The sequence below is a fragment of the Lipotes vexillifer genome, unplaced genomic scaffold (assembly GCF_000442215.2).
Source record: "Lipotes vexillifer unplaced genomic scaffold, Lipotes_vexillifer_v1.1 scaffold5, whole genome shotgun sequence".
In the NCBI taxonomy this organism is placed as follows: Eukaryota; Metazoa; Chordata; class Mammalia; order Artiodactyla; family Lipotidae; genus Lipotes; species Lipotes vexillifer.
The window spans coordinates 134,898-148,072 of NW_006788592.1; the positions used below are offsets into that span (position 1 = coordinate 134,898).

The 13,175-nt window shown below is 41.3% G+C and overlaps 1 protein-coding gene across 8 annotated transcripts in view; it reads right to left on the reverse strand.

Moving 5' to 3' along the window:
- Window positions 1-394: 394 nt before the first annotated feature.
- BDNF (brain derived neurotrophic factor) overlaps window positions 395-13,175 on the reverse strand; it is a 59,952-nt gene continuing 47,171 nt past the window's right edge. For 7 of the 8 annotated variants that reach the window (XM_007461679.1, XM_007461685.1, XM_007461682.1 and 4 more), the window contains exon 2: window positions 395-4,121. In XM_007461679.1, coding sequence (XP_007461741.1) covers window positions 3,354-4,121 — 768 coding nt within the window. In that variant the 3' untranslated portion in view covers window positions 395-3,353. Of the gene's footprint in view, window positions 4,122-6,629; window positions 6,635-8,793; window positions 8,805-11,386; window positions 11,391-13,175 lie in introns of those variants that run through there. The other variant, XM_007461684.1, reaches the window with a different exon arrangement.

Sequence of the window (13,175 nt, forward strand, 5' to 3'; positions counted from 1 at the left end):
CCCTAAGTAAACCTACTTTGATTTTTTTTTTAACAGTTATTTTATAATCAAATAGAGCCAGCCAGCCCTAATTCACGGATCCTGATGTTGCTAGGATACATGGCTTGGTATTTGATGAAAGTATATCACTTCAAAGGGGAAAACTTTCAAGTGTCCTAGAAAATGACACTCCCGTTTTCCACTATGGAAGACAGGCCCAATCCTAGAGCTTCTTGAAAGCTCGCAGACTGCAGGATTGGTCTCCCATGCTCTGAAATAAGCATCCTCTCTGGAGGGCTGTGCAATTGCTAAAACTAGTCAGGTTGGTCTTAAAGCAAGGAACACACGTATTTATAACAAAACACGTTGTCATGTTTGTTTTACAGTGAAGAGAATAAAACCCAGAACCCCCAGATTTTATGTACTTTGAAAATATATTTAAAAACATTAAAAATTCTATATTTAAAACATATATTATATGTTAATTAGTACACTTAAATAGAACTTGTATTTACAATAGGCTTCTGATGCGATTAAGTTTTAATGCCAATTTTTTCAAGAACATAATTATATAAATATACTAAAATACAATAAATATTTTTTGTTTGTTTTACATGGTGAATAATATCTTTACCATAGAGAGAACAAGGCCACAGACATTTACATTGTCAATGGGAATCACCATAAAAAAGCAACAGACCTGCTGCCATGCATGAAACACTTCTGCCACAAAGAGACCACAGCAAGACTTTAAAAAAACAAAACCAAACAAAATGGAACAAAAATGAAAAGCAACAGAGAAAGATTTTAACAAAATCAACCTTAAGTCAACGTAAACCACCAAGCATGTGACTGTGATGTAGCTTATTGAATAAGAGACTGCCACCGACCACATGATTGCTGAATGCCTCCTACTCGGCCACTTAAGAGATCCGGCCTTTACAGTACACTTTGAGACTGTGATGGGGACTTTTTTGTTTTGTTTTAGAATTTTGTCCCTCGAAAGGAGGCTGTGAAAATTGATCAGACAGCAGATATTCCGAGTATTCATTACATGTTAAAGATAATTACAAAGCAGTTTCAAACAGCACAAAACAAACCTATACTACATAAGTTATTCCTTCTTTTAAAGACAGGTATTCAGGATGGTACCGTAAAAGATAGCCTCGTTCTAAATGAAAGACTGAACAAGTAGACATTATTTGCTGATGGTATCTTCATTCCCTGGGTCATGGTGGACAGCCTCTTTTGCTTATCCCTCACCCTACTAAGATGCAGCAAATTTCTTGAGGCTTTCTGATACTCAAGGACCTGGTCCAGGACATTTTCAGGTTTACACGATGAGCTAAATGGGCACTAATTTCCACTGGAATCCATTTTACCTAGGACCACTATTTCAGGCTCCCAACTCGACTTCTCCTAACCCAAGATTGCAGAGGTAAGGCAGGGACCCTCTCCATGAACAGACAGGATGGTCAGGAGGTGGCTGCAGCCTTTACCGGGGAGCAAAACTTTGTCAGCTCTGTCCTGGCCTCTTCCACCGAGCATAGCGCCTTCAAGCCTTTGGTGTCCTGGATGGGCAGACACCATCCCGAAGTCTTGTCTCTGGACAAGATTTTCTATTGGTAGCCATGGTCATCCAACCTGAGTTTTGGGGCCTTTTCCTGTTCCCTTCCCCTTTACCAAAAGTTCTCAAAAGACAAAACCCTGGTTTCCTCAAGTCTAATTTCAAAGCAATAAGTGCTCATGTAACAAACATCTCCCATCTCATCGAATCCATTCCATGATCACAATGCCATCGTGTAGTTCCAAAAATGTTCCAGGCTAATCCAGCTTTATGCAAAATTACTCAGAGGTGGAGGGTGTAAATCGGCTTGAGCGCGGTCCTCCAGCGAGAACCTCTTAGCACGGTTAGATAATGTAGGCACTTAAAGCGCGAGGTCCAAGCAACTTGACACGTGTCATTCCAGAGCCACCCCTGAAGGGTCCTTCAGAGGCCTCCCTTCTGGAATGTCTCAAGTACCCTTCCCCACCCCACCTAGACCTCAGCATGGCCACTCAGAAATTCCTTCTGCACCACCTGGAAATGATAGGTCAGCTCCACACAGCCTCCAGATGGCTGTTCAGTCTCATTTCACTGGCAGTGTGGACTCCTGCTCTGATCTAGGTGTTTCTGGGTCTATACAGAACTCTACCTTTTGCTTGCAAGACAGTTATATGCCTTTCCATGATTTTTTTTTAAGCCTTACAATGATTGACCCAAATGTTTACCCCTCATCTAAAAGAATTTTTATTTTTGAATTATTTTTTGTTTTTCTCTCATCTAAAAAAGAAAGAAAGAAAGAAATCACTGTTCTCCATGCTTATGAGTGCCACGATGTGACAAAACATGTCTACTCATTTGCAGCAGTTGTAAAATATTTCAGAGCGCGCAACTGATTTTTCTCCCTTAGAGAAAACAAAACAAGGAGGGGACCAGAGGGGGTGGGGGGGAAAGAATGTGCTCAGAATAAATGGAGATCTTTCCGACCAAAGAATCTTCCCCCGACCAAGGCCCAGAGGGTGAGCAGGCGCCTAAGAGGTGCGTCATGGGAAGTGGAGTGAGCACATCATTCGTTTGCCTTAATTTTTATTCACTTTCCAGTCATCTGATTGATACTGCCGACATCTCTGCAACATACAAATGAATCTTTTATCAACCAGACTCTAGATGGAAGGAATTCTTTCCCCATTCCTACACCCTGTGGGAACTAAAAAAACAAAACAAAACAAAACAAAAAAAACACAAAACAAACAAAAATATACCCCTCCCATCCCCCATCCCCTAAGCCAGTAAAGCGATGACAACAGCACCTTGACATTGTTTTAATTCCAACGCTATCAGAAGTTAAAAGCAGTAAAACAGATAGAGTACTAACAAGAACGAAGATACTTACTGTCTAAAATGTAAACGGAATGTTTTGGTTCAAATTTTTGTTAGGCTTTTTTTTTTCTTTCTTTCTTTTTTTGTTTGTTTTCTGAAAGAGGACAGTTTGTTATCAATTCACAATTAAAGCAGCATGCAATTTATTAGTAGTATTTTTTAAACTTTTTTTTTTTTTAACGTTTTTCAATTCTTGGCAACGGCAACAAACCACAACATTATCGAGGAATGTAATGCAGACTTTTTTAAAGTTGTGCGCAAAAAATGACTGTTTCCCTTCTGGTCATGGAAATGTCCAATAAATAGATCGTAGAACCACTGTACTGTATAAACTTCATTTATACATGCAGTTCATAAAATTATTTTTTTCTTAACTGAATAATTTACCCTGTTATGTATATATACAAATAGATCATTTTTGTCTCAATATAATCTATACAACATAAAGCCACTATCTTCCCCTCTTAATGGTCAATGTACATACACAGGAAGTGTCTATCCGTATGAACCGCCAGCCAATGCGCTTTTTGCTATCCATGGTGAGGGCCCGAACGTACGACTGGGTAGTTCGGCACTGGGAGTTCCAATGCCTCTTGTCTATGCCCCTGCAGCCCTCCTTTGTGTAACCCATGGGATTGCACTTGGTCTCGTAGAAGTACTGCTTCAGTTGGCCTTTCGAGACGGGGACTTTTTCGAGGACCGTGACTGTCCCGCCTGACATGTCCACTGCAGTCTTTTTATCCGCCGCTGTCACCCACTCGCTGATGCTGTCGCACACGCTCAGCTCCCCGCGGCGGGCAGGGTCCGAGTGGCGCCGGACCCTCATGGACATGTTCGCAGCATCCAGGTAATTTTTGTATTCCTCGAGCAGGAAGAGGAGAGGAGGCTCCAAAGGCACTTGACTGCTGAGCATCACCCGGGATGTGTACATGTCCGCGTCCTTATTGTTTTCCTCACTGGGCCGAACTTTCTGGTCCTCGTCCAAGAGCTCTTCGATCACGTGTTCAACGGTGTCAGCCAACGACGACGTCAGGCCTCTTGAACCCACCTTGGGCCCATTCACGCTCTCCAGAGTCCCATGGGTCCGCATACCTGGGTAGGCCAAGCTGCCTTGTCCTCGGACGTTGGCTTCTTTCATGGGGGCAGCCTTCATGCAACTGAAGTATGAAATAACCATAGTAAGGAAAAGGATGGTCATCACTCTTCTCACCTGGTGGAACTGTAGGGAGAAAGCAGAAACAGGACACAAGACTGTTTAGGGCTTTCTTTTGCTGGGATACAAAGCAGCCATCTGATTGTAATTCCAGGCCATTCTGTAGGGTCAAGGTTTCTGCTGTATTGGTGATAAACTCCAGCTGCACCAGACACAGGTTAATGTCAGTAGTGTGCTCGATGGGCTTTAATATAAACCAGAGCTGTGCAGCCTTGGCCCCAAGGTTTAGCATGTAAAGCCGAGATTAGATGGCTCCTGAGCAAGTGAAAAGAAACTGTGGCTTCGAGTTTGCCTCTTTCCTCCCACTTGAGCAGCTTTGTAAGTTTAATTTTTAATGATCTCTGCTCAGGCTGTCACAGGAAACACAACAGCAGAAATGTTACCAAGCAACAACGGCGAGGGTAATAGTAATCTTTCTTTCCCTCAAGTCAGCAACGTGGCCCTATGGCAGGAACGTGTGACAGGACCAGTAGTGGCTTGTGGGGTCTGAGGGGGCCTTTCTAGCTAGGGGCTATCCAGGCACGAACAACAAAACAAGTCAGGGAGCTACAAGGAGGCTCCCCATTGACTCTTTCCTCCCATGGAGATAATTCATTAGAAGAAAGGAGGGAGTTCCTCGGTGGTCTAGCGGTTAGGATTCAGCACTTTCACGGCTCTGGCCCGGGTGTGATCCCCGGTCGGGGAAATAAGATCCGGCAAGCCATGCGGTGCGGCCAAGAACCAACAAACAAACAAAGAAAAACAAAGGAGAAAGATCACTTTCATCAGATCATCCAGTTCTACCGATAAGAAAACCAAAGGCCGTGGAGGACTTGCCTCCCGTCACGACGAAAGTTTCTATTAGAACTCGGGGCTCCCAAGTCCAGCTTCAATGTTTTTTTTACTACACCTTGGGTGGTCGTAACGAAAATACGCTTTGCTCGTTCCCAAACAGAAATCATTTTCTATACGTTGATTTTAATGACGCGTCTCTGCCTGGGACTGATATCATGTAAGCAACGTGTCTGCTTAAGAGAGAACTGGGGCTTCCCTGGTGGCACAGTGGTTGAGAGTCCGCCTGCCGATGCAGGAGACACGGGTTCGTGCCCCGGTCCGGGAAGATCCCACGTGCTGCGGAGTGGCTGGGCCCGTGAGCCATGGTCACTGAGCCCGCACTCCGCAACGGGAGAGGCCACAACAGTGAGAGGCCTGCGTACCGCAAAAAAAAAAAAAAAAAGAGAGAGAGAGAGAACTGAAGAAGGTGGCATCAAAAAGCTCGAAGGCAATTTCAAGTGCCTGCCACATGCGCATCCACGTGTATCTCCACTAACTCCCTAAGCCCCTCACCCCTCGGCTTTTCTGACTCTTGTGCAGATCCATCTAAGTGAGCTCAGCCTCTCTTTATTAGAATGTGACCTGTGTGCACGTGTGTGCGTGAGCTCTGAGTCGATCATACCTTTAAAAAGCCGGGTGGCATTGTGCACATTTTGGTACAGGCAGCTGGGCTGGCGCTTCTTTCTGGGCTTTTGAAGGTTTCTGGGAAGTCCCTTAACAGCACACTACAAAATTAATCTTTTCCTGTTTGCCAGAGAGTAGCTATACTCTAAATTTGGCTCTCCATCTACAAGCATGCTCTGGGAAGCCAATTAGAATGAGTGAAGAGCGAGGTGAAAACATACGTACAGACACAAGGTTCCCGTCGGATGGTGAAGGACTTGAGGATCACTTACCTGAGGCATCGCGTCCCTGAGTAGCAATGAGAAGCATTCCCCCGCCCGAGCCCAACACTCTAACTTTATTCCTACTTGAGTTCTGGAGCAAGGACTTACAAAAAGACACGCACGTGCCACAGCTGTTATGCTGTGCCAGTCAGTAGGAACGGGGACTGCTTTTCTGTCCATGAGGTGTCACTTGCCAGGAAGGTAACCTACCTCCTCCAGTCAGTAGGTCATACTGCAGAAAGAGATGAAACTCTGGGAGCGAGAACCCAATGTTTCCGTCCTCCACTTTTATCAGAGATCCCATTTTCTACTACTACAAGACTTCATTATCGTCCCCAAACACCAACGAACTTCCTTGCAGATTCACTCTTGCTTCTGCATGAGTAGCAAGCATGCTCAGAACTGCTTGGAGTACACAGTCGCAGATTAGGAGGACACACTGGTTTGAATAAAACACAGATATCCAGTCTGCTAATACCTGAACTTTTGTGAAGGTTCTGGATTCCACACCATCAAAGAAATGGATCCTCCAAGGAGATTTCTATTCCTGGCAGCTGTATTTACACCACTGAATGAAAATCCTTTCTCCTAGTGTTTCTGGTCCAAATTAAAACAACCCAAGGGGCACCTCAAATGCAGGCCAATGAAAAAAGGCAAATTTAGAATATTTTACTCCTCCCCTCTATCACACTGGTAGACATTTGCTGTGATTAGCTGTCTTTTAATACCATGCTTCATGAAATCTAAGATACTATCCTTCTGAAATACACCATTTTACGTACCACTAGGATATAAAAAACGCAGCCAGTTAAACTATTGCTTTCTTTATCACTTAGAATGGAAAAGAGTTCTGTTAGACTTATTTGGACATATTTTATCATAGATAACTTCTGTGCATATGTAAAAAAGAAAATTAAGCAAAATAAATTGGTTAAGGCCATGGCAACGATGTTGCAACTGCTACATAGCCAACGACAATAAAATGACATCAACTGTAAGACACAACCCAATTTCAGAGATGTTAAAAAAAATGAATAAGACAATGTGCATCTTAGAATTAATGAAAAAGTTTAGTAAGTATTTACTGAGTGCCCACACTCACTGCTTAAAATGGCCCAAGGTACTAAGGCATCTTAAACTACAGAGTTGGAAAATTATTTTATTATCATTATCATAGTAATGAGTCTTTTAATGATCCTTTTTTCTATACTTGGACTTAAAGGAGTTGACCCTGTAAAGTTACTGCTTTTCACTTGTCGCATTTATCTTTTTATTAATAACTTTTCGGTTATAAAAGTAGTTAGCACTTTAAGTATCATTTTCTCATCAGTTCCACAAGCAAATTTTTCAAAGGAACAAATGGCATCTGAGTAAATATTACTTGGCTTTCATCCTGAAGCCCAAACATGGGCATCCCTCAAAGCAGAACATCTGCAGACATTCAGTAATTAAACTACCTTGTGATAAAGCCCAACCCCAAGCCACGGCCCCACCCAGCTGAGTGACTTTCTACAGTGCTAACCGCCTACTGGCTTATAAGGCCAATACTTTTTGTTGGAACAATGTTACTTCCTAACTTTTCTGTTTCTGACAATGGTTTCTTTTTTTTTTTTTACATCTTTATTGGAGTATAATTGCTTTACAATGGTGTGTTAGTTTCTGCTTTATAACAAAGTGAACCAGTTATACATATACATATGTTCCCAATATCTCTTCCCTCTTGCGTCTCCCTCCCTCCCACCCCTCCAGGCGGTCACAGAGCACGAAACTGATCTCCCTGTGCTATGCGGCTGCTTCCCACTAGCTATCTACCTTACGTTTGGTAGTGTATATATGTCCATGCCTCTCTCTTGCTTTGTCACAGCTCACCCTTGACAATGCTTTCTTGATACTTTGGACCACCCAGGCTGCAGGATAGAAATCTTGGAATCAATTCTGCCAATGTATTTCTTGTAGAGCTTTTAAATCCAGTCAGTGAAGAAAGCCTGCTCATCTTTCCTTTAAAATATGTCCCCTGTCCACCCTGTTTCTCCATTCCACTGCCACTGTCTCGGCTCAGCCCTTGCCATCTCATTTTGACTATAATGCCCCCAGCGCTGCCCACCTCCCCACGCTCCACCACCCCCCCCCCCGCAATGTACATGACAGCCTTTCTGCTCCATTTAACTCTGATGACCTGACTAACCTCTCATCTTATGCTCCTATACAAAGACTTGCAATGACTTTTTTATTCTACCAGATCAAATCTAACCTCTTTTACCCGGTATTCAACACCCTCCAAAATCTGGCGTCACCTTATTTAGCTAACCTTCTCATGTCAACTCAGTGCTCCATCACCTCTCCTCTGATCAGGCCAGAGTCCGTGGAGCCCCAAATATATCAGTGCCTGTAAGCGACTTGCTCCTTTCTTCTGGAAAATTCTCTTTTCTCTATCTGACTAAATCTCGCTTATCCTTCATGACCCAGTTCAACCATCAAATCACACATGCCACCTTCTCTAAACTACTCCAGTGCACACTGCCCTCCTTCGCCTCTAAAATTCCACATAACATCTCATTTAGTACTTTATTCCCTACTCACTGGTTAATTGGTAACAGTGTTTGCTAATTATGGTCAGTCTTCAATTGGATGATAAGCTCTCTGGATCATGGGTGATTCCCCCATAATGCTTAACACAGAATAATGTAGTAGTAGACTCAGTCAAAACTTACTGATGGGTTTCTTAAACCATGAGAAAACAGTGCTGATATCATTTTCACAGGAAGCCTTCCCATATGGCAAGCACCAGTGAACTCACTGAAATTATTAGGTCAAGTACAGGCTGTACTAAACCCAAATTACAAGCTCTAAAGTATTTGATGGATGGTAATTATCAGCCATGAGGAATCTCCTGAGTTTCTCTAACAGGGTATAACTTACCTTGAGTAATAATGTTTTAAAAGCAAATAACACTACAACACACTAACTGCCCCTACTACTGCCTCTGTTGCTCTGTTTCTAATAGAAGACTTGGAAAGGGGGCAGTAATAATAATTATAGCAAAATCTGGAACTTGCAGTCTTTTAATGTTCTTTGTCCTATTTACCTCTTCAATGAGTAATTTTATACACTGTATTAGGAAATCATAAAAGGTTAAGAACCTCCATGACAATTTTCTTATATGACAGTTTCTGCAGGTGAGCATTACACAAGAGATAGAGGCTATGCAAAATTGCTAAGTTGCTTGTTAGTCTATATATCTATTCATACATTACAAAATTCACTGCTGTTAATTCTGTTCCAAGCCTTACAACAATCAACTCAACCACATGTATAAAATGCTAGGAAGGTTGTTTTTAGCCCCATTCTCAAAAAATTAAATATAGTGCACAGAGCTAAAAAGAAAATCAACGAAATAGAAATAAGGTTTACTTTGAAGCATGACTCACAAGTCTTAAACATTCAACCAAATGAATATCCATGACAGCAGGCTGTAGTAATAACTTATATTTGTCTAAAAGACTACAGAACATTCACAAGCATCGTCTAATTTGATAGCCACCAGGAGATAGGACAGGTATTATTATCCACATTATACAGATGAGACAATTACTGTTCAGATATCATGAAGCTAAAAGGTTCCCTGTCTCACTGTCCACATTTTTACCATCAGGACATGTTCTAAATATATATATATTTTAATTTAAAATGTTTAACCACAGGGAGGAGAGAAGTGATGCTATGAACGGTGGTCAAAGAAGAAGCTTATAAAGTATGGCCACAGTTTTCTGCAGTTGTGTGTATCTTAGAGCCCAACTTTCTAAAGGCAGCACCATTAAGATGATATTCTGACCTTCAAGACCCTTCAACTTTATGGCTTGATTCCTTCAGCAGATGGAATTTCAGACAATTCAGTCCTCCTCTAAAAGAAAGCTTTGCAAAAATTTAGGCATGTTAGAGCCAAGTTTCCATGGCCAGAGCTAAGAAGGGGAACCAAACAATAATATGGATAATTTGGGCATACAGGGGGAAAAATACAAAGCTTTGTTTGTTCCCAGTCCCTTTGGGTTTTGTCTATGAGCATGTAGTCAAAGGAAACACAGTTTAAAGATATAGTTGCTCATGTTAGACAGTCCTATAAGCAACAGAGATAATGGTAATGTTGGCAAAATTATCAATTAATATTTAATTCCTAACATACCTGATGCAAAAATCTATTAAGAGCCCAATTTAATGAAATCTTGCAAGTCTAGGCTTATTTTTGTTTGTTCATTCATCAGACATGGATCTGTTTTCAAGCCTTCCAGTCTAGGAGGGAGGTAGGACATATATGTAAAGTAACTAAAATATAAAGGTAGAAATGACCCAGAAAAGTATAGGTACAATTCTATAAAGAGAAAGAGGCTACTTCCACTTAGAGAAAGAAGAACGCTTTGTGAAGAAGATAGCAAAGGATAGAAAGGATTTTAATGTATCCAGAAAAGACCCCAGTGGATGGACGGCAGCTTGATTAAAGGCACGGTGTACATTTCTGGACAGAAGAGTTCTAGAGTAGTGAGGAATAAGAGTGAATGACTGTTAGGTTTTGAAAGGCTCTGAGGGTGATGCTAAGGAGTCTGGACCCTGCTGTGCAGGCATGGAAGAATCAACGAGAGTTTCCGAGTGGGAGGAATGCTTCAAGAAGCCCAGTTTATCACAATGTGTAGGAGAACCTGAAAGAATGATACACTGGAATAAGGGGCCTGGACATAATTTTTAACTTATTCTATGTATGTATGTATGTGCGTATGTATGTATTTTTAGGCTTAATTAAGTTGCCAAAAGCAAAGGGTTTAGAGAGAAGTGTGCAGAGCTGGGTGGTAACCATGAGCCATGTCTGTCTGGGCCAAAGGAACAGAATGGAGGGAGGTGGAGGGAAGGCGGACATATGAACTCTCATTCCAATTATGATTACACTGAACTAGGATTCTACTGCTCAGCATTTTTAATTCAAAGATCTCCAAACGCTTTGCAAATATTAAGTAATTAAGACACATAGAACCCTAGAGGTGCAGGTAACTATAATTATCCCCATTTCATACAGGAGGAAAGAGGACCAAAGTTTTTAATCAACTCATCCACTTCCCCTGGTACCCCTGAAAGAACAAGGTCAGAACCTCAGATTCCAAAGGAAAACTAGGCCTTCACCTACAGGGACTAGTTTCTTCCATCCCTCTGCATTATTTCTGTATTGTTTTCCCATTAGGTATATATTGTTTAGCCAAGAAGATTTAAAAGAGAAACACCTCACATCCCTCAAAGAAAATAATGGATAGTTGGAATCCACAAATACAACGGAGGGAAAAAAAGCTCACGATCATTACAGATGCTCACCTACTTACCTGAATGACCAATCAACTGAAACTAATAAATATTTTAGTAAATGATATCTGATAATGCATATGTTCCAAAGCTTTGAAGGAAGTTCCTTTAAAAATGTAGTTTTTAACCATAACATAGTTTATGTCCAAGAGTATCTGATTACAATTCTTATAAAACACAGTCCTTCATACTACTCTCTGATCCCTGAGTACGCTCATGGTGTTGAGTGACACCTGGAGACATTACTTAGCCTCACTAAGAACGCCAGAGAAATTGCTCGTTCTTAGTTCAAACCTGGAGTGACACATACATGTAAGTACCATGAAAAAAAGGTGTATTTCCCTGAATCATAAATTTGATAGACAAAATTACATACATCTTTGATAGAAAGCCCTATAGCTCTGGCACTCTATTCAATCCTTCTATTCCCCACCGCATTTCTGAAAAAGGATATCTTCTATTGGTTGGAGACCTACCTTATCCAGGAGTAAAACCAGACCGTAATCTCCATTAGGAGAGGGATTGGGCATTCTCTGAATAACCACAATTTGTACAGTACCTTGCACAAACTAGGTTCCCACACACATTAAATGACTCAGTTCCCCTCTGTACTGGTAATATTTGCCTAGTATTTAGGGAGGTGCAATTAAAGTAAGAGCAGTAAGTCTGAAAGTGAGCTATAATGATGAAATGAATTTTGGAATAAGAGATAGGAAATGCCTGGCACAGGACCAGGCCTGGGCAAAGAACACACTCCACCTGGCATTCCAACCCCAGGCACAGCTGCCACTATGCAAAGGTCTACAAGTGTTTCCATCATTAGTGCTCTGGGAGACCTGCTGTTCTACGGGAACCAAGGCAGCATCCCAGAAAGCCAGAGGCACCCAGAGCTGGCAGTCTTATCCATTTGTCCGTGCTCTGCCCACTTCCTCCACCTCCTCTGCACAGAGAAATACTGCCCCGACAGTGTCCATCTCTAGTCCCTCCTAAAGAAGTCTCAAGCATACACAGGTCACTGGCCCATCAAATAAGGAGACTGTCTAAAAATGCTTTTTAAAGTATTGTTTTAAACTGCCAGTTGTTAGATTACAAGAACGAAATGGCAGTTAACATTCAATTAAAAAGCCTAACCTCTTTAATTAGGATTCTGTTTTCTTTAGAATTTCAGGTGGAATTTGTCATAATGAACTAAAGTTCATATTTAACAATGTTCTGACTATTAAATTGCCAGAAAGCAAGGTATTATTTATTAAATTTCCACACAGGGTAGACGGTAACATTAATTAAGAAGACACTATCTACCTGGTTCTGTGAAGTTTCAGTGACCCACTGCGTAAGGAAGGGCCTGAAAAAATGATCAAGTATCCATCACATTTAATGCTAGGTGTTGATCTCTACAAGTCTTGTGAAATCATGGGGAAAAATTTCCCGTAAAGGGAAAATGACTCTGGAAATAGTAAATAAGGAGATATAAACATCATTGTAACACAGGCATTTAAGTTACACTTAAACATATGGACTTTGAATTTATAGAAAAAATTTAAGTACAAAATTCACTTCATGCAACCTAGATCTCCAACTTGAGATAATTTTTTGAGTGTTACATCTATAAATTAAGTGTATTAATGCAATTCCAATTTGTTACTAAGAATACTACAACAGAAGGAGAAACTTGTGGAGCCTGAAACAAGTTTTAGGAAATGTGGGTATGGGATAAATGTCCATGGGTGGAAATTAAATGAAGCCTTGCTTCTCAAAGTGGGATCCATGGGCCAGTAGCATTAGCAAAACGTGGGAGCTAATAAGAAAAGCAGAATCTCAGCTTCCCCTCCTCCAAACCATCACAGCATCCACTCAATCGGAATCTGCATTTCAACAAGACTCATGAACTTCAAGGTGATTCATATACTTATTAAAGTTCAGAAGCACCAGACTAAGTGATAAAACCAAATGGCAATTAACATTCAATTAAAAAGCGGTGTCTACTTAAGACATGGAAACGGCATGGTTAACATCAACT